Consider the following 26,360-nt stretch of genomic DNA (forward strand, 5'->3'; position numbering starts at 1 on the left):
TTGTGTTGAAAAGAGTGAGACAAATAGAACTGCTTCTCTTTCTCAACACAGAATAAATAGCGCTGGAAGCCTCGCGCTGGTATCACAGATGACTGGAATACGTTGCTTTTCCAACCAATTTCCTTTATTTGGGATGTGTAAAATAAAGCACAATTAAAATAACAAAGCTGCTGCGTGTTTGCACGGATGCACGCACACACCTGCCGCGTGGATAAAGACAACTGCACTGGAGCAAAAGAGCATTGCACATCAAAGAAATATGAAAATAGTGTTGCAGAAATTGTTGAACTACTGAGCTCCAGCTTTGACGAACAGGAAAACACCTTTCACACACACACACACACACACACACACACACACACACAATCCCTCCCTCTCTCTGCTAGTCTCTCCCTCCCTCTCTCTCTCCACCCCTCACCTATTTTTGGAAGATGATATGGGGGACCCAGATGTTACATTTCACTGGCCAATGGTGAGCGGAGAGGGGCTGGATTGGTGTGCACTCCCGATGCCCCCTCTTTTAAAAAGCTCCTGTCTCCAACTCGGCAACTCAACTCAAAGGAGGATCGAGCAGCGGCTGCGCTCTGCTCGCCCGGCAGCATCATCACTCACACCTGACACAGCTGAGAGCGGCTCCTCTCAGACTCTGAAGAATCAACTCTCTCTATATAGTTTTTTTTAAACTTTTTTTTGTTGTTTTAGTTACATGCATGTCAACTCTGTAGAGGATCAGAGAAAAACAACAAACCCTGAGTGACTGAAGGTGTGGCACCATGTTGGAATTAAATAAGGTGGCGCTCCTGCTGTCTGTCCTGGCGTCAGTGGCTCTGGGCCAAGGTAAGTGGACACTGTTATTTATACTATTTAACATTTTAAAAAAAGGATGCGAGAACACTTATTATAAATGTAGAGATTCCTACGAAAAAAAGACCAGCAAGTAGAACATGAAGTTCAGCTTTTAATCTCTCAGCGATGTCATTCTTAGTAAACGACTGCAGGAACAGAGGGCCGTGTGTCCGACTGATGGCTTTTCCGAGTTGACGGCATTTCCCAGAGCGGCGGGACTCTGGTGGTGAGCTCATGTGATAAGGGTGTGTGTTCATATACGTGTGTGTGTGTGTGTGTGTCTTTGTGTGTTATTTTATAGACTGCCTCGGTAGTTCTTAATCGCTCTCGTTAATAAAAAGCAGCACATTTCCGCACCACGCTAATCAACCGCACGTGGCGATAGAGGAGGAGGAGGAGGAGGAGGAGGAAGAGGAGGAGGTCCCCTTGTGGGCTTTAGAGCAAGAAAAAGCTCTGCAAAGTGCTGCAGGTGACTGAAGGTCCTGCTGGCGGCACAACACTTTGCCGTCTGATGGACAACCTGCAGCCGCCATCGGCAGCGAGAAGCAGACGCGGTGCTCCACTGACTTTTATGTTCTCGCAAAGATGCCGATTAAAATGGACTCTCTCTCTCAATTTAGTTCACAGTTTTCTTTTTTACTGCGGCGGACCTGTCATCTCCCACGATGCTCCGCTCATCCAGATAATCACCCCCCTTTGAACGCTCACCACTCTTCCTGAAGGACACGACAGGTTTTTTCCAGAGCTGTCACTTTCCGTCCACGTTACAGCTGCTCCCCATTTACTCTCTTTTTTTTTTTTAGTATATCTTGTTGGACTTGGAGGCCTCAGTCAGTCAGAGTCGTAACTGTCTGCCAGAGGCTTCGTGCCATTTACTGATGAGTATATCACAGACAGTTTGAGTGATGGAAGAAGGTAAAAATGTACAAATGGGGTCTTCTGAACAGGTTGAAGAGGGAACGCCGGCCCTTAAAAAAAGCAGATCGTAAAACTTTACACTGTGTGCCACGCTCCTGAAGCGCTACCTCCACATGTTGCAGTCAGGGGGAGCGTTTTGTCCTCGCCTCACCCTCGACCAGCCGGCCCTGAAGATATAAAACCCTGTCACTTTGAAAACAAGAAGTAATGATGGCAAACCAGGCGACACACTCTCCCACCTGCTGGGTTTGTGCTAAATGAGGAAATGGAAAATATGTATTTATATAAAGGGCGGAAAAGGGATTAAAGGGCACAGGTAAAATGACTTTACCGGCCTCTTTTCTCTTTTTCTTTCATGGTCTCGCACCCCCAGTCCACCACTTTAGTAACTTCTCCATCTGTAGATTTGTCTTCATCTGTTCCTCTTTTATTTCTAATCTACCTCCCTCAGGAATGTCTTCACAAATACTTTCCCCACCTTCCCCCCCCCCACCCTCCTTCCATCGCCTCTCTCCATCTATTCCTCTCTGTCACTTTCTCCATGATGCGCCTCACAGCTTCCAGATTGATGGTCTGTTTTCCTATTCGAAGGGGGCGGCAGCTGTCGCTAGATGCCCACCGTGGCATTACCACCTCTTAGCGAGAGCTTCCAGCTCCACGCTCCCAGCCTTTCATAAACAGAGGACTTCCAGTCTTTCTTCTCTGGTTGCATGCACGCCAGGCAAAGCTAGGTGGTGTATGCGAGCAGCAGCTGGAGGGCCGTGGTGAGTCAGAGGCGGGGTCTCGTTCTCCAGATGCTGACCACTGTCTGCTCCAAACACAGAGCCGTCTGGCCAGCCGACTTTATCGACTGGGACGGGGATTACAGTGGATCAAAAGGGGGAAAATACACAAATTCCCATTAATAACAACCTCAAAGTCATTTCTACGTCTTTTCCTTTTCTTCTATTTACGTGTACATTCACGTGCGAGTTGGCCAAGATGTTATTTATTGCAGGACTAATCAGCCTTTTTTTATTTGAGCTATTTCCATCTCCTGGCTCCGTACCTGCGTACAGGTGCAGATGTTCATGCAAGGACTTACGGACATTTTTAATGCGGAAATAATTCAAAGCGGCCCAGTTGAGTTTTTAATAGCATCGGGGGGGGGGGATAATGCTTGAGCGCACAACGCCTTCGTTAAACCTTTGTAAATCCTTAAATCATGTGGTTGATTTGCATCATTAGTTAATGTCAGGGACAAAATTGCAGATTTTAACGAGCCGCAGATGTCGTAGGATTCAAATTTGGATTTTTGGGAACATCGGAGAAAAGAGAGAGATAGATGCAGAGAGAGAAAGCAGACTCCTCTGCAACCACACACACACACACACACACACACACACACACACACCTCAGCGGAGGATCGAGCCAAACACAGAAACAGCTTCCATATGACATGGCAAACAGATCATCACATACACAAGCCCGAACAAACACACAAACAATCACATCATCACCAGATTCATGAGTCAAATACCGCTGACTTCAATGCAAAATGCTGTAAAACCTGGTTTCTCAAATGTACATAACCTGGAGAGGAGGCAGGGAAGGTGTTTTCAAATCCTTGAAAGGATCTGGGATATCAAAAACAGGACCCAGACTTTCTATTTAAGCCCTGTCTCTCTGCCAACATACATCTGGCTCAACCGTGCCGCTCTAATCTGGCTGAAACCCTTCTGGGTGCAACTCCCCATGAAGTCCTCCATTTTCCGCCCTCTTCTTCTTCTCAGCAGCTTTTTTTTTTTTTTATGAGATTCTTGCGAAGTCAGAAAACTCAGAAAGTGCAGCCCAGTCGCCAGGAAATATTTTTGCCGTTGTACGTTTCTGCAAACCACGGACACGTTGAATGTGGAGATTTTTGCGTTCTCGCGGAACAAGTGAGGTCGTAAAACAAGCGACCATTGATGAAAGTGAAATAATAATGAATATTAAAAGCAAGAATGTCCTGATCAGTCAAACAAACACAAGACTGACAGACAAGAGGTCGCAGTTTGTGTCCAATGTGAAAATAAAGTAAATGGTAACTTTACGATGATCACGTAAGATTAATCCATGTTTTACTTTAATGTTCTGTTTTATTTTGTCTTCGCAAAGGAAAAATGTGGTCAGGGCAGTCGTTATTTACTTACATAAGTTATGTCAGTCACAGTCTCACGGTTGTTATATTACATTGTCACAATTCATCGTTGTTGCGCTACGTTGTTACGCTACGTTGTTACGCTACGTCGTTGCGCTACATTGTTGCGCTACACTGTTACGCTACGTCGTTGCGCTACGTCGTTGCGCTACGTCGTTGCGCTACGTCGTTAGGTGTTAGCATTGTTAAGTTGCACTCTTGCATTATTCTAACTTTGAACAAGTAATCTTTTACCTGAACCTGCGTGTCACATTAACCACGTGGCAGTTCTTTTCTGCAAGAGGCTGACATCTTTCTTCTTATTCAGTAAAAGTCAACATTCAACGTATCCATGGTTTTCAGAAACCTACGATACCAACATATTCTTTATGCCGACTGTTTTGTAAAGTGAAGCCGAGGGTGGCAGTCCTTTGCAAAGGCACTGATGATCATTGGAGGAGGATTTGTCTGGCCGGCTGTACAAGACAACCGGCTAAATCCAAAGATAGTCCTCTAAAATAAGAATTGCAGTCGTCACAACAGAGAGATTAGAGATGACAATGAGTGCAGCAAGGGAAACAAGGTAATCCAGGGGCTTTATGTTTCAGACATGTTGCTGTCAGAGTCATTTAGGCGCTCGCCACGTGGCTTTATGTGGAACCGAGACGCTAACCAGTCCACACATGCAGGTCTCCTCGAATACATCAGTGCCCCTGAAATGTATCTGGTTGCCGTGTCCGTGGTTTATGATGGTCACGGTGTATAATAACCGTCACATGGCAGGGTTCATGTCAACGGTGGAACCGAGAGAGAAAAAGGATACATGTGTATGTGCACGCTGTGAGGAGTCAACATCGTAAAGGGTTTTGTGTGAGCAAAGCACAAGACCAAACCCACGGAGATGATACTGTCCTCCATAAAAGAAGGACAGCGTCAGTTGTTTTCTGCAAGAGCGGCAAAAACAGCATGTTTACATTTAAAAGCCCTCTAGTGGCCGAAGGAGCAATGACGCGAGCAACGGAGGAAGTCAGGTGGTGAAGGAGGAGGATTCACGGGTCAACTAACCATCGGATGTTGAACATGGTCGACGGGTGTTCGCAGTCCTACGGATGGGTTCACGTTGTACTGTTTTCTTGTATTGTTAAATGAAAGCAACAGGGTGCCAAAGGGCCGCTGCCCAGCGTTGGTATATGAGACTCTGCGAGTGAGACCAGGCTGGTTTATTATGCTTTAAGTCTACCAACCTGACTGGAGATGTTGTCTACGCCTTCTAGATCAACACGTGAAAGCTTTTTTTTCTGATCTGAGGGTTCGGTTGAGGGAGAGATCAGTCCTCCACCTGTTCTTCTAAACCACACTGACCTCCTCCTCACAACGACTTCCTCCGTTGCTCTTGTCACACTGCAACTCCTACTTACATGTTGTTTTGGGGAACTTGCTGAAAGGATGGAGGGGTCAGTCCCTCATTCGAACCTTTAAGTTGTGTCGGCGGCGAGACCCAACCGTGATTTGTAAAAGCCGGCGCAGACAAACACGGTCACGACGGATTCTGCGGAGGACTTGTACACATCAGCAGCAGTTAACAGTCAAACATTTCAAAGAGAGCTGTGTCACCATGAGCACAAAACCAAACACACACGGAGCACATGAACGAGGACAAACAAGATAAAGTGTGCCAGCGGAGCACTTTAAGCTTGGATTATGGAGGAAATCATAAACTCTAACCTCGCTCCCTCTGGCTTGAAATACTTGCTTCTTCATGAGGTGAATTCCCTCACATACCAGCAGTTCCCCCAATAAAATATCCCAGCTTTTAACATTCATAAAGTGTTAACATGCCACTTAGGGAAGAGGACTCGTTCGCACCGGCCACGACTGAGGTCACCACACCTCAACATTTGGGTTTTCCTCTTTTAAACTTTTCAAATGAACGTTAATAACCTCCTTAAAAACTCCCAAGAATCGTTTACGGGTTTTGTTTTCCTCGTCAAACATCTTGAAGTGATAATCCGGAGCCAAATGGTTGTGCGCCGTGCGTTCCCTTTTTGTTTTGGTGTGAGCAGAGGCGAAGTTTCTTGGAAAATAAATGGCTGCGCTTCAGAGTGTGTGTGCAGGGTTATTAACCAGCCGCAGTGGTTGGAAGTCTGTGTAAATTAAGTGAAACAAAAAAGTTGTTTGTGTTCCCTCGCCACATACTTTCCCAGAGAGAAAAAAAACTGGCAGAAAAACTGGCAAAATGTAATCAAGACCGAATTCACGAGACAAAAAGGAGAAGGGTGGAAAAAAAAAAGTATTTGATTTACTCAACTCAACCTGTGAGCAGCGCCACATCTGCCCAGCAGATCAGTGTGAAAGCATTCGCTTCTGTTTACGCAGCTTTCCCAGCGTATCAGAGCGTCAAAGCCGATATGGACACCTATCAATGGTTTTTAAAGACGGCGGCGTAAAAACTAACCAGCTATAAGCTGTGAGGGTCAGCTGACTGTTGATGTTACCCCTCAAACCTAAGCGGCAATAACTTTCAGGACAGCGGATCTTTGTTCTGTCGAGCGGCGATCCGTCTTTGCTAAATCTATCAAACGCGTTCTGAAGAAATGTGCTGGCAAGACAATAAAGACTCCAAGTGAGCCGTAAAACCAGTGGGGACTGGGATCGATACTGGCCTCTGTGCTGGGAGCCTCTGCTCGTAAACTCTGCGAAAGTGCTAACTGCTCGCACCCATTACACACACACACGCACACGCACGCACACGCACGCTACTTTTGTTGTTCCCGTCATGCACAAGACATTCAGGACAAAATGTCAAACAGCAACAAAACAAACAAAAACAGAAGGAAAATGAATCGTTAACCTCCAAAGCGGGAGGGAGAGCGTCTCACGCTGCACGTTTCAGGATTCGGTGAGACACGTTTACGTCAAAGTGCCGGCTTGAATATCCTTCTGGGTCTAATACGGAAACATTTGCCTTCATCGTTGTGCGGTTGTTGTGCGGTTGTGTGCATGACAAAGGGAAGATGATGTAAGAATGACTCAGCGGTGCAGGCGCACCGCGTGTGTGTGTGTGTGTGTGTGTATGGTATACATTATTATCATTAGGATCAAAAATGAAATTGACAGCAAATGTGTGTGTGTGTGTGTGTGTGTGTGTGCACAAGGTGATGGAGAGAGTTAAAGTGAAGCTCTCGGTCCGGCCGCTGCCGAACAGATGACAGCATGGCCTGATGTGTCACAGCTGGAGCTTGATTAGCATCCTCAACAGCAGCTGCTTGTTGATGGATCAAGAGGAGCAGAAGGGAGCACTAGACAATGAGGAGGAGGAGGAGGAGGAGGAGGAGGAGAAGGGGGGCAATAAAATGAAGGATGCAAAGATGTATGACGAAGAGCACGTTGGAGATGATGGATGGAGAAGATGTTCCACAGTTTGGATGAAGAGTGGGTGGAGTCGCCGAAGCAGCAGGAGGATAAATCTATTTAAATGAAATAAAGCTTGCAAGAGAAGAAAGACAGAAACAAATGGACAGAGAATGCAAACTATTTATAGCCATTTTCAGTTTTTGTTGTTCATTATGGTCTACGATCCATGTGAAAGTCATTGTCCTTCAAATAAATTGTGTATCTTTGAACGGATTGTACGTTGGCTCAGTATGAAGTGTTGCCCTTAAGCCGCAAACTCTAAACCAGGACCCCTAATCTCATTTAGTGTTTGAGTTGTGTTTCAATTTGATAGCTTACATGTTTTTTTGGGGATTTCTACCATGTATTTTTCCTGATTTGTACCTTTTGACCGGATATAAAAGGGACCTGGGCTCAAAGAGTTTAAAGGAAAAGAGCAACCTTGTCAAAAATACTTGACTAAAGTAGAAACAATGGATGAAGTTGAAATGATTTTAACTTAAAACTGTGAGTTGAATTTGTGTGAAATTCTATGTTTGAGAAGATAAGGTTTGATTTATTTTAGAGGATCATGTCACATGGTTGTGTTAACTCAGATCATCCGGTGTAAACAACAATCATTAGTTAAACTTGTACCAGCCAACTTTTTGAGTTTTTTTTAAGGCAGCGATCGAGTTTAACTGACTTCAAATACTTCAAATATTAGCGTAGCTTCATGCAAAGATTCATGGACATACTCTAAGCCGCAGGATTCAGATGAATGGCCGACGTGCGTGCTGCTTCACATCAAGATGTTTTTCATCCCTGTTCGCAGGACCCGTGAGGACCAGGAGCCAGTCGGACCGGAGCAGGAGGGTCGCCCTCAACACCTTCACTGACACACAGGCAACAGGTACGAAACGCAGCAGCAGCGGCGTTCGGAGCCGCTCGTATGGCGGCGAGAAGCGAAGCGGAGTCGCTGAGGGAAAGAGGTGTGAGAGTAAAATGGAAGTTAATTATTCTGGGTTGTCCCACCTACGGTCAGCTGTTGGCGTCGAAGGTTTTTGATGACTTCACATCCATTTTTCTTACTGGAAGAAAAGAGCAGCAGCGTTGGTCTGTCCAGATAACTCAATCAGAGTTATGCATGACTCTGGAGACAAATCAAATAATCAGTTTGTTGCTCGTGCATTCCTTTGTTCTGAATTCCTGCTCAGGTTTCAGAGAACGCAGCAGGCTTTTAAAAGCGCGACAATATTCCTCATCAGTCAATATCAAAAGGCATGGGGCTTGGGAAATAACCCGGACAAGGCAGAGCTCCCGTGGGTGTATGAAGTCAGTTTCAAATCGCGGTAGCAGACCTCCTCTTAAAGTTTGTAACCCATCCCTTCTGTTTTCCTCCCTCTTGCTTTTTCTTGGTTCTGACCCATGAACCCATTACATGTAAAACTCCAATCCCCCCCAGCTCACCTCCTTTATTTTTGGATCCTGAGAAAAGTTTCCCCCTTCATCTTTTTGTTTTTCATCCCCTCCCCCACCCTCCCCCTCTCCTCCTCCCTCCATGTGCCTGCAGGCGTGACAGAGTGGACGTCCTGGTTCAACATCGACCATCCTGGAGGGAACGGGGACTACGAGCGGCTGGAGGCGATCCGTTTCTATTACAGGGAGAGGGTTTGCGCTCGGCCCACGGCCATGGAGGCTCGCACCACCGACTGGGTGTCGGCGGCGGACACCGGCGAGGTGGTCCACTCCAGTCTGGAGAAGGGCTTCTGGTGCATCAACAATGAGCAGCCGCGGGATCTCATCTGTTCCAACTACCACGTCCGCTTTCAGTGTCCCCCAGGTGAGCCGCTCAGGGCGACTCCGGAGCCGTCGCTACACAGGCGCCAAACATACAACCGAACACACGCATGGATACACATGCTTGGGCGTGCGTCGCCCAAAGCATCTGACTAGCCGACAAAGCTACGCGAGCCGTTCGCAGCCCCAAGACTGTGATTGGTCTGCTAACCACATCCTTTCTGAGTCCCGCACTTCCGGTTTCATCGCATAATACCGCCATTTTTAAAAGCCGTAGCCAAAACACGGACAATGGATCCCGTTGAAGAACATTTGGCTGAAGAGGTCCTGCAAATATGAGCGTTTATACAACCCGTCTATAGTATAAGGACACGCAGATGGCGGTGAATTCCTGGAGGGAGATATCGTTGAACGTCGGTGTGCAGGTCGACTCTAAACGGTCGTCGCGCCACTTACTGTTCAGGCGTATGGAAAAGGCGGGAACTATAAACCAAAACGAGTCCATCCATGCAACTGCGTGACCAGCCACAGTTGTAGTTGCAAGAGTGTATATCGCCCTTTACGCGATGTTAAATAATGCGCTTATTTCCTGGTTCTGCTTGCAAGCAGCAGCAGGTAATAACGGCTCGGCTCAGGATGCCTCACTCTTTCCTTTCCTTGGATGTGTGTGTGTGTGTGTGTGTTTAGTGCAGAGCTACTGGACTAATTGGAGCGAGTGGGGTCCATGTTCAACGTCGGCCTGTAACGACGTCGGCATCCAGGTCCGCCAGAGGAAATGTGTGAACACTCAGCCCATGCCTCTCCTGCTGGTGCCGGCGTGCATCGGGCACCACTCAGAGAGGAGGGAGTGCTCCAACCCGCCGTGCACGGGTGAGAATCGCCAGAAGCTAATTTTTTATGCCGGCACCTTGAAAGTTAATCAACGCAGCGGAGTCGCGTGTGGAATAAGAATCGGTGACGTTTGGGAGGTGAATAAAATACCATATTGCTTTTCACAGGAAGAAGTTTGTACTGTAGAATAAATGTCAATCTTATAAAGTATTCGAACATGAGAAATAACATTAACCTTTTGGAAACCGCTTGAAAATCCTCTCCCATTTTAAGTCCCAGCATGCCCCATTCAGACTTTTGGCATAAAATACGTAATTTTTCAAATTTTGAACCGAACGACACAGTTTTTTTTAACTGAAACTTCTTCGTAACAGGCCAAGGCTTTGTTTTATTGTGATTTTAGTTGCAGATTCTGATTCTTTAGGTCCTAATCTTTCCAAAAAGGTGTCTCATTGACCGCTCTAGAAGGCATTTTTGGGGTAATCTGGCTCATATCATGCTGGATGTTCATAGTTACGATCAAAATATCTTTTAAAAGTGATTTTTTTTTTTGCAGATATACATTTTTTTCCTGAGACTTTGCTGAACAAATACATACAATAAACACAAGTATTGGAATTAATTTGGGGTTCACAGGGAAAAGGAGGTCGAGAAACAAAATTGGTTCCACAGTTTAATGGGTTAAATCGGGAAAACATTTTATTTTTCATATGTAATTGTTACAGCAGAGATTAATATGTAAAAAACATAAGTTTTGCTATTGCTTCTGCCGTCGTGCCAGTTTGTGCAGTATGGTTTAATTCAACGCTCTCAAGAGCAGAACTTTGTCAAGTGCTCTTGATTGAGCTTCTTGCAATCAGCGATCTTTCAATCGCAGCTACTTGATCATCTTTCTTGTACTTTTCACGGCCACAATACTGTATAATTGCTCCGTGGAATAACCGATCGTTATGCTCGATAGACGAGGGAGTTAACAACTCTCTCATCAGACCACTTTGTTTAAAGTTTGAATGATGGAGTTAATGAAAAGATCAATCCAGAATTTAACACAGAAAATAATAAACTCACGTCATCCCCGTCTCTCTCTCTCTCTCTCTCTCTCTCTCTCTGTCTGTGTGATCAGCCAAGTGGGACCCGTGGGGTCGGTGGGGGTCGTGTTCGGCGACCTGTGGTGGCGGTCGCAGGATTCGGAGGAGGAGCTGTGTGAGGAGCTCGGAGACAGTCCGGTGTACCGGGCGGCCAGCTGAAATCCAGAAGTGTGGAAGGAGTCCATGCCCAGGTGCAGTATGCCGAGTCCAGGCTGTTAAAAGTGTGATATCTTCCGTTATGTGTGTCGTCATGTCTCCGCCGCCCAACAGCCAAATGTCAGCTGGTGTGCGCCGAGGGCCGCCCCAGCGAGGACTGCAGCCGGTGCACGTGCGACGACCACGTGCTGCACGGCGAGGTCCACGGCGTGACCGGCGCCCCCGTGGCAGAAGCCTGGGTGGCGCTGGACAGCGAGCCCAAGGTGATCCGCGCCCTCACGGACGCCAAAGGTCAGTTCAGGATCGCGGGAATCTGCTCCTCCGGCTCCGCCTCCGTCTCCATCAGGAAGGAGAAGTTCGCCCCGATCACCGTCTCCGCCACCAGTAACGGCACAGGGCTGTCATGGGTGCGGGCCGTCCTCAAATCAGCCGGTGAGTGCTAATAAAACAGATTATCAATGCCATAAGACTGTTTTCTTAGTGACGTCTGTTGCTTTCAATCAAACCGAACAAAGGGAGTATGATTCAGCATTCGTTGGAGATATTGTTGGCTATTTCTGAAAAGAACTGTTTTCATTTTCAAGAAAAAGTTTCTTGATTTCCTTTATTGTTATTATTATTCTACAGAGCCAGTAAATCCTCCAGTCATATTCGCAGACTGTAGAAAACAGGAAATTGTCAAAGCTGGAACATAAACAGTCTGGCCTATTGTAAGACTTCCCTTTGTCGGGAGCACTCACTTGTTTGGTTGCATGGAAACCAAATAAAAATAACCCGGTGCTGCTGCTGAGAAAAAAGTAATCCCCAACTAAACAATCATTTTTTCATAAGCATAGAGGAGCATTGTGAGAATAAAGTGCAACCTCTGAGTTGTATGAGGTCTTAAGTCTCTGTGGTAGCATGCACAACAGTCAGAGGAAGGTCTTGAGGCTTTGCCCCTTCTCCTCTTTCCACAGAAAAGCCGTACATTGTCAAACACCCGGAGGACAAAGTGCGGTACGAGGGAGGACGGGTGATGCTGTGCTGCAAGGCAACGGGCTCACCAGCACCTGACAAATACTACTGGTGAGAGGGGAGGATACGTTTACATATTGTGAAATATATATTCGAAAGGTTTCTTTTTTTGTGGCATTAATCGGTTACATGTTTTGGTCTCCATTTGGTCCTGAGAATAATGTCTCTGTAGCTACTAAATACTCCCTTATGTTCACCAGCTCTAGTTTTTTTTCCAGTCTACTAATTGGTGCTGGGCAGGTAGCATACAGGAAGGTTTATATAAAAAGCATTTTTGGCTGAAATCATCTGAGAAGTGAACCAAAGCGGTGAAGTTGGCAGAACAATGAGCTGAAGGAAGCTAAATCAGGGGTTTGACCAATGTTTTTTTTCCCCAAGTTGTACATTGCCAAAAGCATATATATTAATTTTTTTGGTCCCTTAACAACATTTCAGCCACGGCATCACTTCTATTACAATCTCACCATAGAAAAGAGTTTTTTTGGGGGGTTTTGTGAAGGTGCGTGAAATCCCCCAAACACCTAAAATAGTACATTTCTGTTAATGTTACAGGATCACTGATGGAAACTTAAAAACAGCATTACTTGATTATTTGACAGCTGATTGCGTAACATCCTTTTGTGTCATAAAGGGGCGGGGTGTTTGTGAATTTAAGTGACTTTTGTGGCATCAACTTTAAGTTTATATTCTCTAAACCGCAATACATAAATCATGATCCATGATTAATCTACATTATTAATCGGTGCCGCTTTAAATATCAAATCTCATCTTTAGAATAAACTGCATAATTTCTGCATCATCAACATTTTACATGCATCTTTCTGACATTTGAATAGATTGTGGTATTTATACTATACTAACAAATCACTGTCTTTACTTCTATAACTACTTTTCAAGGTACCACAATGGGACTCTTCTGGACAGGAAGCTGTATAAGTACGAAGAGGACCTTGTCCTGTGGAGCCTGAAGCCGGAGCAGTCGGGGCAGTACTACTGCAAGACCAGCAGCTCTGCAGGCAGCATCAAGTCCTCTCCCGCCCTCCTCACTGTAATCGGTAAAGTCTTGGATCTCTTACTAAAAGCAATTGTGTCTCGACTTCACCGTAGTTAGGATGTTTCCACTTAAGCCCAAACCCATTCACATATGCCAGTGTTCACCACTTTTATCCGCTGGTTTGAGGGCAGCTTTGATGACACATAAACGGCCAAAAGTTGCGGAGAAAAGTGGGGAAATATCCTTTTTTATTTGGTCTAATTTGTTCTCGCAGTCAAAACGGAACAAAAGCTGCCTTCTCGTCAGTGGCACGGTGATGTAATGTAAAATGTAATTCGTCATCATCAGCCCGGAAAGAAAATAATTCACTGTGATGATAGCGGCACACAGGGATTATAGCTCAGGATGGCTGCCATCCCAGCGCGTTTGACAGTGACGCGTTGAGTCAAAGTTCTACACAAGACTTCGAGTAAAAACCGCTGACAAAAAGCAAAACAACCACAATTTATTTTACTGGAGAAAAAGCAGATGCCTCTGAGCTTGCGTCTACACTTCAAGAGGAATGTCAGCGCCGAATCATCCGTGAGCCATGTCCACGCATAAAGAGGAGGATTCAAACAAAACCGCTGCGTCCAACAATTTGAGGGAGTGAAAGAAAAAAAGTCAGTTGATAGAATATCCGTCATTAAGGGCGGCAGAAAAAAAGGAAAATAAAAAATATCAGGGCCGGCACACACTCTAATCGGCGCTTGGAGTAGGTTTTTTATTATGTTGACATTGGTTGAAGACATGACTTCCTAAGCTGGGATGCTTTATCGTGTGAGATGACTCTGACACACACACACAGTATCTCCAGAACACCCGGTGTGGACGCGAAATCCAAGCTCGTCAATAAATCCTGTTTCTTTTCTCCTCGAGTCTACGATGGCGCCGAGAGTATGCCTTTCCACATCCGCAGTGGGCGAGCTACACGTTGCTTATAACCTTCAGGTGCTTGTTAGCAAAGACACACGCTAAGGAAACAGGGCTTTCATGGAAGAGCGCTGAAGTAATCCATCCCAGGCCAACAGACAGATCCCCGCACTCCAAAAGTAATTATGGACGGAGGCGCTGTATGTGTTCACGGTAACACCTGCACTTCAGATCAGGATGAAACACTCTTTTACATTATGCAGAAGGTGACTTCTTATCAAATGTTTCAGCCACAGTTCATACAGAGACTGAAGAGTTACATAATTTGTCGTCATGGGCAACTCTTAAGCCTTTTTGGTAAAGTCATCAGCAGCACAGTAATGGCATTTCATACGAATCGCACCGCTCCATGTGTCTGCAATTATGGGCTTACTTGGGAGATTGGGAGCTTAACAAGGCTACTCGACTGTGATATCATGCGCGGTCATTATTCTGCCAACACTAATTCGTTCTTTCCAACTCCCATCTGGATGGTTGGTAAATAAATGTTCTCTTCAACTTCACGTCGGATTAACTTTTCATGCACCTTTCACTGTTCAACTCGCAGGTACTTTCAGGCCACATAGACACAACGCGTGTTTGTGTATGAATAACATAGGTGTGGCTGTGCGTGTCTGTCTAAAAGGAAGAAATAATAGATTTACCAGGCTTTTAAAATCTGAGGGAAAGTACAACTTCAACAGTTCAACATGGCAAGTCTATCCATTTTTGCATTAAGAAAAAGCTTTATGTACAACAGATGACTGAATTGATCTTTTATATGCGTCGTGTCCACACCAGCCTAATGTCATTTATCATCTTATTCACAGCAAAAGGAAAGCCATCGTGCAATTCCACCCCTGAGATGCACCTCATCAGACTGCCGATGGACTGTGTTCAACCCGGGACTGACTCCATGCACTACAACACCGGCCGCTGCCCTCACAACAAATGCCCCGGCTCCCTAGACTTTGATATGCGCTGCAGAGACGACGCCGGGTTCTGCTGCGCGGTCAAAGAAACGGAAAGTCGAGTCATCGACTGCGGCAGCTACAGCCTCCCGATCCGGGCCGTGACTCAGTGCAGCTGTCAGAAGTGTTTGCAGCCCACTGTGATGGTCCGTGGGCGAGTGGTCACAGCTGACAATGATGAGCCTCTGCGTTTTGGGCACATCTACATTGGTAAAGAGAGGGTGGGCACCACTGGATTCCAAGGAGGGTTCACCTTGCAAATACCTCCCGACACACAGAGATTAGTGGTAAACTTTGTCGACCCCACTGAGAAGTTTCTCGACACTCCCAAAGTGTTCATCCTCGATAAGAGAGGTGGGTCCATTTACCACGATGTGAAGGTGATGAGAAAGAAGGCACCAATCGACATCAATGCAGGAGAGACCAACTCCATTGACCTCGGGGAAATTAATGGCGAAGACCCCATCGGTCAGTTGGTTATTCCTCCCAACTCCTTCCACAAGGACAATGGAGAAATCTATGAGGGAACCGTGAAAGCCAGCGTCACATTCATTGACCCGAGAAATATAACCACGGCGTCCGCATCACCTGGCGATCTCAACTTTGTGGACGGTGAGGGGGACATGCTCCCTTTGAGGACTTACGGCATGTTCTCCGTGGACTTCAGGGATGAAACCAACAAGGAGGTGCTCGGAGCTGGAGCTGTTCAAGTGCTTCTCGACACGCAGCACATCAAAATGCCAGAGCACATCCCCAAAATGAAACTCTGGTCTCTAAACCCGGAGACGGGGGTCTGGGAAGAGGAGAGCGACTTCTCCTACACCGCGACAACTGCCGGCGGTCACGGGCGGAGCAAACGAGAGGAACGCACATTCCTCATAGGCAACATGGAGATCAGGGAACGCAGGCTCTTCAATCTGGACGTGCCTGAAAACAGACGCTGCTACGTCAAAGTCCGTGCCTACATGAGTGACAAGTTCCTATCCAGTGAACAGCTGGAGGGCGTTGTGATCACCTTGATCAATTTGGAACCTAAACCTGGATTTTCCTCCAATCCTAGGGCGTGGGGCCGCTTCGACAGCGTCATAACTGGATCCAACGGGGCCTGTTTACCGGCTTTCTGCGACGCCATAATGCCCGACGCTTACACAGCTTATGTCACAGCCATGATGGGTGGAGAAGAACTGGAGGCAGCTCCCTCCTCCCCCAAGATGAATCCAAACATCATTGGCGTGTCCCAGCCATACCTGGGTAAAATAGACTACCAGCGCTCAGACCACAACGATCCGGCTCTGAAGAAAACGGCCTTCAAAATCAACTTGGCGAAGCCTAACCAAAATAATTTTGATGAGACGAATGGGCCAATATATCCGTATCAGAATTTATTAGGCTGTGAAAATGCTCCTATTGATGCGAATCATTTCAGATTCTTCAGAGTGGAAAAGGACAAGTATGAATACAACGTCGTTCCCTTCGAGGAGAACGATTTGACGACCTGGATGGGAGACTACCTCTCCTGGTGGCCCAACCCCCAAGAGTTCAGAGCATGCTACATTAAGGTCAAGATCCATGGACAGAAGGAAGTGATGGTCAGGTCGAGGAACCTCGGAGGAACACACCGAGCGACGAAAGGCAAACTTTATGGGCTTAGAGACATCCGCAGCACCCGGGACATGCGAGAAGCCAACACCTCAGCGGCCTGTTTGGAGTTCAAATGCAGCGGCATGTTGTTTGATCAAGCTGAGGTGGACAGATCCATCATCTCAGTGCTTCCACAGGGGAACTGTCGCAGGACCAACACCAACAGCCTCCTCCAAGAGTACCTCATCAAACATCCACCGGTCGCTCAAAACAACGAGTCCCATGGATTCACCATGCTGGCCCCCGTCGATCCTTTGGGACACAACTATGGCATCTACACAGTCACAGACCAGAACCCCCGGGTGGCCAAGGAGATCGCTATCGGCCGCTGCTTTGATGGCACCTCCGATGGGTTCTCCAGGGAGATGAAGACAGACTCTGGGGTGGCGCTGACCTTCAGCTGTCCAGAGAGGAAAATTAACAGAGAAAGCCTTTTCCAACGCCTGCAGACCAATCCGGCTCAGACGCTGGCCCAAATGGGGAGGAGCATGAGGGAGTCGGAGGGTATGCAGGAGCAGAGATTACCCTCCCGGATCGTGGCCTATCCTTCAGAGCAGCAGGGCAGGACCCAGAATCGCAGAGTCACCTCTACCACCAGAAGAAGAGTGTCCACGCGCACACAGCAGCGGCAATAGATGTTCCAAGGTAGGTCGCTTTAATTAAGATAATGTAAGGTGTCTTTACATTGACAGTCGGAATGATTTAAATGTGCTTTCCTTTGCATTTCTAGCTCTTCCGTCAAGACTGATACGATGCCGTCGAATTAAGGAAGTGAAAGTTGCTTGTCTGTTGATGAGTATGAACTCCCTCTTGACTATGGAAACCACCAAACGGAGGCAGACAGCAATTCAGCAAAATTAATGAGTGGTTGAAGATATTCATTAGACTTACTTGAAGGGTTCGGTATATTCATTTCTTCCTTCCCTCTGAAATAGACATGCATCATTTTACTGTTTGTAGCGCGGTGACTGGCATTTACTTAATTAGCTTTGGTCTCATTTTATGTATGAATAGACTGAATTGACGTTTGAGAATGTTATTTTTTTTTCTAATCTGTAGCATTCCACTTTCCCCCACGGTGTTTTTTCTTTTTTTTCTCCTTTGAAGACGTCTTTCAACACGAGTTGAAACCAAATATGTTTTGAACTGTAAATACTACGCCAGGCCCCAAACACTTCAGCAGTTGCTTTCCTCTGAACTTGTCTTCAAGGTCAGAAAGAAAATACAACTCCAGTCCTTTCTTTTGCTACTAACTGGGGAAGTCTCTCCACCAAAAGAGACAGCGGGATGAGGCATGCCACCCAGGGAACAGAGGATGTTTTTAGTCATGCTTCTTAATGTTTTTCATGAGCATGCCACATTGCGTCCTTTCACACCGAGTTAGATTGTGCGAGACCAAGGCCGCCAAGACGATCTGTGCTCGTCTTGGCGGTCCACAATAAGGATAGCTGATTGAGGGGTATGACGCAATTCCCTCCTCTCCTCTGCACATTCCTAATTAGCATCAGCAGAAAAACACTTCTGAAAAAGTCAATATTCCCCAAATATGTCAGGTCCTCAGAAAACCTTTCAGAGACTCATTCAGAGTCTAATTTAGTTTTTTGTTGTTGGGTAATGTGCTTGTGAGCTGCCTTTTTGTATTTTGAAGTGCAATAACGATAATTTAACTTGAAGAACTCCTAAAGATCAGCATCTAACCAACTAACTCAAAAGTGCTGCTGGGGAATGACGCAACAGCTCCTTCATTACGCGTGGCAGATTGTGTGGTTGAGGTGTTTCTATGAGACCTTGCACAAGACAAATAATTTAACTCCTATGTAATCATTCTTCAACTCTCTGAACTGATAATAGTCTATTAATCTTTTCATACTTTGCTGCATGACTCAGTTGAGTTTTTTTTTTACAATTTGTGCATTACATTAATCTTGTTCGAGGGAGTTAAAACTCTCAGCGGAGCTTAATATTCATTAACAAAACCCACTGTAAGAGTGACAATTACAAAGTGACACACCTGTAAAAATGTCACTGTAAGTCAATTTAAAATGCACATCTCGATACTAAAGATATTAAGACAGATTATTAGACTTGGCTAACAAATATTCGGCTATTTTAATTGAGGCAGGTGATTGGAAGAAACTTTCCTCTGGTAAACTTTATTTATCTGCAAAATAGGGACTTGCAGACCCACGGGAAGAGCTCTTCAAGCTGAACTAATTCAAAAGCATGTACTGTAAGAAGGAGGGGCGTGGTCCATGGAGGAACCAGGAGAGGTTTACAAGTAAATATAAGTCTGCTATTAATAATTAGAAAGTAAGTGACACACCCTCTTGAGAACTATTTAAACCGTTTGACCCTGACTTTCACAAACAGCCAAACAAGTTAATTTCATGGATACACAGGTTGAAGTCAAGTCATCAACGATATACTGGTCCCAGGAAGAAGGTGGTCAAAACATATTTGCTATTAAAATGGCACCCAGCCCACTGTATAGGCGACTCCATTTTAACCTGATTACATTGTTTAGTCCCAATGTGCCACAGATGTATTGTTCTAAAGGTGTGCTTCAAAGTTGCCAATGTGAAGTTGTATGTGTAAAAAGACTCTCCTCATCTGGTAGCACACGGGACCTTAGTTTAAAAACCAATATGTACGGTAGTTAACGGGAGAGTCAAATACACGTTTTTCTATTTGAAAATATATTTTTGCAACTCCAGAAAGTCGCAAATTGTCATCGAGACATTGTGTTAAACCGCTCAGTGAACTACATCTTTTGTCTCGCACAATATACGTCATCCCGGAGTAAAACTACACCTTGTCACAATCTTACATTTATACAGTTTTAAAACAACACAATCCTATGAGCAACTGCTCCTTTTCTGACTTGCAAAATTGTCTTTTCAATTGACAAATCCGGGTAATTTATGGCACAATTCAAACAGGATCATGTTCTTTTTCCTAAAGTAAGGTCCCATGGTGGGCCACCGAATGAGAACCGTAACCCAACAGTTGTACTTGGCTCCACATCGAGAAAAAAAATCAACCAACTTTAGGAGCTGCACACCCCAGAAAACCACTCAAAAAACTGAGTAATTCAGGGTGACAACATGTGATACCATCGCTATTATCACTGACCTCTCGAGTCACAGGCCTGCGGGCTGCCCATCACTCGAGAGTTCAGATATCCAGATAAAAACAAACGTCTCCATAGCATCCACTCTGTTAAAAAAAAAAAAAAAAAAGAAAGAAAAAGCTGATGATTGAGTCCAGGTGTTGGAAGAGATAAGTCCTGGACAAATGCAGTGGTTGTGTGAGGTCAGCTGAGGAGGCCCAACAGCTGGAGAGCAACTGGAGGAAATGTTAGAGCGAAGACTTCAAGAGAACTAAGCGCAAGATTACCAAGTGATGGATTTAATCATTTTTGGGGAACTGTTTGGTAAAGTACAGAAACAAGGAAGGGAAAATATTTGTGGTCTTTGGCCTCCCAGTCCATCACTTACCGAATCTCAGGCTCTTGAAAAGTGGTTGCACATGGAAGAATGCAGTGTTTTTTTGTTGTTGAGGATAACGCTTTGACGGGAGAATTGGCTTATTCATGAGGAGAAGTTATCAGAGGGCTTTGAAGGACAAGGTAACAATAATAGGATGAGTAAACCATTATGTAAGGCCTCGCATGGGAAAGTGAGTGGGGCTCTCCAGACAGTTACTCTGTCTTCTGGGGAAGTTCAGAAAAGAAGATTAAAGAACCTCCGCGGAGTTTTTGGTTTGACGACTTAAGAACATGTCTCCAAAGTCTTCAGAATCAAAGAAAAGGGAGTTTGAGCCCGAATCCAACATGGAAAGAAAAATGTTTATCTTGTTGAACTGGCAGTGGAAGTACAGCAACCGTTTCATCTTACTGGGGGAAATCGCTTGGCGCCAATATTATGAATACGGCTTAATGGAGCTCTGCGTAAATTAGTTTTACACCCTTTAAAATGAATCGTTTGACATTTTGGCAACTGAGCTCATGCACTTTCTTGCAGAGCGTCAGATGAGACAATCGGTAGCGGTCTTATTTCACACGAGGTCACAGGCAGCAGCCGCTTAGCTTAGCACGAAGACTGGAGACCCCGCTGGTAGCTTAGCTTCATGGTGACGACGGGACTCTGGGAAGTCGCTGTACAAAAACAACTTGTTGATAATCTCCATACATGCAGAATATGTTGGCAATGTCCGAGCAGTATTCACCAATTGCGTTCGAGAAAGGCTTTTTTGGATGAATGCAGGTGAATAATCCGTTTGGAGAGCAAAGCAGGTGGAACGAGCCAGATTGCAATCTTTAGCTTTTTAATGGTTTAAAATAAGCTTGTCGTTATTAGTTGACGTAGTCTCCCGGCTCAAGTTGCTAAACTAAGAGAGTCTTGGCCTGGATCTCCTGGACTTCACCGGATCCCTGTGAAGCCCCTCGCCCTCCGAGACCACGGGTTCAACAAGATATCATGTTCATTAGTGAGCAGTAATTATATTTTGGTCATGAATTCAAGTAATGCTGCGTTACTAGAACACAATTATTGTTGGTTGTTTGGTGCCAAGTCGGCTCCTGTTCCAATGACGTCAACTGGTTGAGCTTGGATGGTGTTTTTGTAATGATGAGGGCTTGAAACCAAAAATCTGATGAAGTTAATTGCTTCACCAGATTTTACCTCTTTGTCAAAAAATTCCATGTATTGCAAATCTCCACTGTTTTAAGTTTGAGAAAAGACTCTCAAGAGACCACCAAGAATTTCTCCGTAACTTAAGCACGATTACATTCATAGATTCATTAGATTTTTCTTCCGTGCAGTCCAGAGAGGTCCTAATTTATTCAGCAAGGCCATCTTTGAACCTTTTCCACCACTTTCTGGACTTTCTAGGTTTTATATTTGCCACAGTCGTCCCAGCAAGACTTCCTACCCCTCCAGTAAAATAATGACACGAATGTTACCCTGATGATGCTCTGTAATCGCTCAAATATTGCATGGTGTTGCCAATCTTGTTTCTCTTTCATGTTATGTGTAAATTGTGTGTTGTATTAAATCTTCAATTAATGTACGGGCAAGAAACTGTAAATAAATGATTTTGTGTAAACTTCTGATTCATATTATTTTCTTAGTGTTTTATGTATTAAAGTACACACAAAAAATAAAAGTTGAACAATTTTACATTTGTGACGATAAGAATGTAAATTTTCTTTAAAATGTAACACAGCGCAAATTTAATTTGTGAGTCAAATATCCAGCTTTGCATAAGTGACAATAAATATAGTTTACAGCGTACAGTACAAGTGATCAGGAACATAAAGGCCAGATACATAATTCACATAAACAAGAAGCCAAATGCATTAAAACTTTTGAAGGAAACGTATAGCGACAGACTAACATAAACGCTGCTACTTTATCTCAGAGAGACTCACTAAGAGGTAAGAATGTGAGAAACCGGACCCGTACAATGTTCACCTTCACCTTTCTACAGACACAAAATATCTGCGTCCCCCCGCCGAGGACGCCCATGACCCTGCGGGTGACGAGTGATTGATGCACGCAGGAAAAGATGAAAAACCCTCTGCTGCACACAACAGACATGTTTCAGCCAGTGGAATTATTATTGTAATAAGTTTGCACAGCAGGAATCACAGCGGGGAGGTTAAAAAAAAGAAGAAGAAGAGAGCGTTTTGAGCCACACCGTCACTGACACCTTCGTGACTCGCCGCCGGGCCGCTGCCAGAAAATATAGTGAGCGAGTGCCCTCACCGCGAAGACAGAAAAAAACAAAAAAACACACAAAGCTAGAAAAACACATTTCTCTTGAGTCAATGGTGCATTTCAGGTCGTGAACCTCCCACCGGCGCCTCACCAACCATTTCTTTTTGAGTCCCAGTGCGTCAGTAACACACTAACCTGTCAGTGCGCGGGCCAGGCGACGGAGGGAAACGCTGATGGAAACGTCTTGACTCCGGGACCGCCACCAATCGTAATTGCGGTGCCCTTTATGTGCGTTCTGCTGGCTGCAACTCTATTTGGGCTTTTCAAAAAGTTATTAAAAAAAAAACCTATTCAGAAATATAAATCATGAAAAAGGAGTTCCCGTTGCGTGACGTCACTGGAATAAGTGTCTGAACGGACCTGTCGGCCACAACTCGGCATGTGAGTTTAAGGGTTCGAGGCCTCTCGGCGACGCTTGTTATAGACATGGAAGAGGGTGATTGGTGGTAATGACACCGCTTAGTTCGGTTCGACGTTAGCTGCTGAAAGAAACTGTCATTACATCCCCGCTGTTCCATGATTGTACCAATTCTTCCGCTGAAGTGAGTGGAAGGTTTATACTCGTGAATGTATTACTTATTGAACTACGCTGGCGGTCTGTTAAGAGCTCAAAATGACACACATAACTGATAATCAAAATCTACTTGTTGAGTGAAAAAGATTGTTTTCAATCAACCCCCTCATTGCACTCGTGGTTTGATTTTGTCATCATGTTGCATTCAAAGTTACTGTGAGAAACTTTTAACTGGTTATGAAACAAACTCGCTATAATATTGATGTCTCTAAATGACAAACGAGGCCTTCAGCGGGAAGATTGGCTATTTATTCATAGATAGATATTCCTAATGCGGTCGTCTGGGGTTCACACAAAAACTCCTTCAGCTTCACTTTTGTCCACAAAGAACGCCAAAACGCAAAAGATGAAAGTCCCTTGTAGTAACTTTTGAGGAGCATTTTCTGTCTGCGAGTGCAACAAGACTGGCAATAATTAGACGTTCGTAGAAAATTTAGAATAATCAAGTATGCTGGTTAGTTATTTGCTGAGGAGAGGAACATTTCAAGTTTTCATGTCGCGTCTCCGTCTTCAGTGTCAGTGATGAAAAATCTACCTGGAATGGCAGCGAGAAAAAACTCCTCGGCGTCATGTCCTTCGATATCGATATCATCACTGGAATCAGAGCAGAAGCTCTCCGTGAAGAAGACAAATAAGGCTCAGGGATGTTTCGGGATCGCTTGTGTTTGGTGGAACGAGTCTTGAACACAAGACGAGGAGGTCGCTCAGCTCTTCTTCTCCGTGGGAAAAGGCTCCAGGGAGAGCCGGCTGCCGTGTTTCACGTACACGTTGTCGTCCTCCAGCTTGACTTCATACACTTGTTGCTGTGGAGAAATGAAAGGAAGACATAAGAGCTGGCAGAGCGAACTCACACTTTAATGTGTCAAAACAATTGCGCTGACAGTGTATTCAATGCCACTTCACACGAGATGTAGCAAAACCCTCCCATGAAGAAAACCATTTGTTTTAATGTTTCTTCTGCTGCTTGTTACGTGCAAGAGAAACAACCGTTTGTGAACATGATTAATGGAAAAGAGCATGAGATGTTTATGGAAAGTAAAGCTCTTGTTTGGACGGTTCGCTGCATCCAAACAACAGAACAGGGGGGGAAAAGAAAAGATGTTCGACAGAACCAAAAAGGGGAACATAATCTTTACTCTGACTCATGAGCTGTTATTAGTTTTTTCATGCCGTGTCGATGACTTGTCGACAGGTCTCGGCGAGTGCAGCTGAGGACACGATTGGAGTAGCTGCATATCAGAGTCCAAGTGCTACGCGGGGGATATTTTTGGGCAATTTTTTTTTTTTCAACTAGAGTTTTCACGTACCTGTAAGGACGTCCCGGACTTCCCCGTCCTGAGGTCAAAGTCGTAGTCGTGCCAGGGGCAGAAGACCTGCAGGACTCCGTCGGCCTCCTCGATGTCCCCCTCACACAGAGGACCGCCTGGGACACGCACACAGGAAACTCGTTAAATCGCCGCCTTTTTTAAAATAAAATCACTTTTGTGGCCGACCGCCTGGAGATGTGACGTGATTGTGTTGTGAGGTTTGCATGACAAGTGTTGTGACGCACAACTAGGAACCAGTGCGCTCCCCATAGACTGTGTATGTGGAACCATATACTGTACATGTGGAGCCATAAACTGTACATGTGGAGCCATAGACTGTACATGTGGAGCCATAGACTGTACATGTGGAACCATATACTGTACATGTGGAACCATAAACTGTATATGTGGAACCATATACTGTACATGTGTGGAACCATAGACTGTGTATGTGGAACCATATACTGCATATGTGTGGAACTATAGTCTGGATATAAGTGGAACCACATACTGTACATGTGGAACCATCGACTGTACATGTGGAACCATATACTGTACATGTGGAACCATATACTGCATATGTGTGGAACTATAGTCTGGATATAAGTGGAACCACATACTGTACATGTGGAACCATCGACTGTACATGTGGAACCATATACTGTACATGTGGAACCATATACTGTACATGTGAAACCATATACTGTACATGTGGAACCATCGACTGTACATGTGGAACCATATACTGTACATGTGGAACCATCGACTGTACATGTGGAACCACATACTGTACATGTGTGGAACCATACACTGCATATGTGTGGAACTATAGTCTGGATATACGTGGAACCATATACTTTATATGTGGAACCATAAACTACATGTGTGGAACCATATACTGTATAAGTTGAACCATCGACTGCATATGTGGAACCATATACTGTATATGTGGAGCCATAGACTGTACATGTGGAACCATATATTGTACATGTGGAACCATCGACTGCATATGTGGAACCATATACTGTATAAGTTGAACCATCGACTGCATATGTGGAACCATCTACTGTATATGTGGAGCCATAGACTGTACATGTGGAACCATATATTGTACATGTGGAACCATCGACTGCATATGTGTGGAACTATAGTCTGCATATACGTGGAACCATATACTTTATATGTGGAACCATATACTGTATAAGATGAACCATTAACTGGACATGTGGAACCAGAGACTGTACATGTGTGGAACAATAGACTGTACATGTATGACCAGAGGCTGTACATGTGGAACTGTGAAACCTGCTGCCACTCTGTACAGACTTTCAGGGTCAGCAGAGAGAGAAATTACCCACAACCTCATATTCTGTTACCTGCTCATTTCCGCATTACGGCGAATTGACGTATTTCGATTAGTTTCAAACGGGACGCAACATGCAGCATCGTATCCCGTCTGAACAGCTACAGCTAACGGGGTTAACCCAGGCGGCTGATGCTTTTTACCGGAATGTGCACAGCGAGCATCCATGGCGAAAAACTCCCCCTTCACGTAGAAGAGGCAGACGTCAGAGCCGCGGCCGAGCGGGGAGTACACGAGCCGGCAGCGCCTCGAGGACAGCGCCGCGCTCGGGCCTATGAGTCTCCACGAGACGCCCTCCGTGTCTCCGGAGCCGGAAGCCATAGTTTGCGCTACAACTCGGCTACGAAATACCTCTTCTTTTTTGTTGTTTGTTGCTGTTTTATCTCGGTGGGGAAATAGTCCATTTTTTTTTATCCACCGGGCCGAGCGGTGCGACGGTCAGCGGTTGCGGGACTGAGCTGCCTCCATCCGGGCTGCAGACTGCTGCCGCAGCGCCCGAGACAGCGAGGCGCGAGCACGGCGGCTCCTCTTGCACGCGAGCTAACGAGCGGCACAGATATGCCTCACGAGCCCATAACATCGATTATGTTCCCTTC

General features: G+C 45.4%; 2 protein-coding genes across 4 annotated transcripts; one reads left to right on the forward strand and one right to left on the reverse strand.

The window, feature by feature from the left end:
• Positions 1 to 654: 654 nt before the first annotated feature.
• On the forward strand, positions 655 to 21,836 carry cilp2 (cartilage intermediate layer protein 2). The gene is made up of 10 exons (XM_068591323.1): positions 655 to 837; positions 8,130 to 8,207; positions 8,868 to 9,137; positions 9,782 to 9,964; positions 11,049 to 11,204; positions 11,284 to 11,601; positions 12,126 to 12,234; positions 13,081 to 13,238; positions 14,959 to 17,385; positions 17,471 to 21,836. Exons 1-9 carry the CDS (start codon positions 774 to 776, stop codon positions 17,373 to 17,375), a joined length of 3,753 nt encoding a protein of 1,250 aa, XP_068447424.1. The 5' UTR covers positions 655 to 773; the 3' UTR covers positions 17,376 to 17,385; positions 17,471 to 21,836.
• si:ch211-212d10.2 (uncharacterized protein LOC557710 homolog) lies at positions 10,631 to 26,360 on the reverse strand. Of its 3 annotated transcripts, none has more exons than XR_011078310.1 (4): positions 25,908 to 26,360; positions 24,402 to 24,517; positions 23,630 to 23,897; positions 10,631 to 11,608 (listed from the first exon to the last, which is right to left on the reverse strand). XR_011078310.1 is itself a non-coding variant. In XM_068591322.1 (3 exons), the coding sequence occupies exons 1-3, from the start codon at positions 26,083 to 26,085 to the stop codon at positions 23,799 to 23,801; spliced, it is 393 nt and encodes a 130-aa protein (XP_068447423.1). In that variant the 5' UTR covers positions 26,086 to 26,360; the 3' UTR covers positions 21,977 to 23,798. The 3 variants fall into 3 exon arrangements, 1 of the variants encoding a protein (XP_068447423.1); XR_011078309.1 differs by having other exon boundaries at positions 22,656 to 23,897; XM_068591322.1 differs by lacking the exon at positions 10,631 to 11,608 and having other exon boundaries at positions 21,977 to 23,897.

Source organism: Clinocottus analis, unplaced genomic scaffold (genome assembly GCF_023055335.1).
Source record: "Clinocottus analis isolate CAN_PGR_092001 unplaced genomic scaffold, fCliAna1.0.p SCAF_25, whole genome shotgun sequence".
Classification (NCBI taxonomy): Eukaryota; Metazoa; Chordata; class Actinopteri; order Perciformes; family Cottidae; genus Clinocottus; species Clinocottus analis.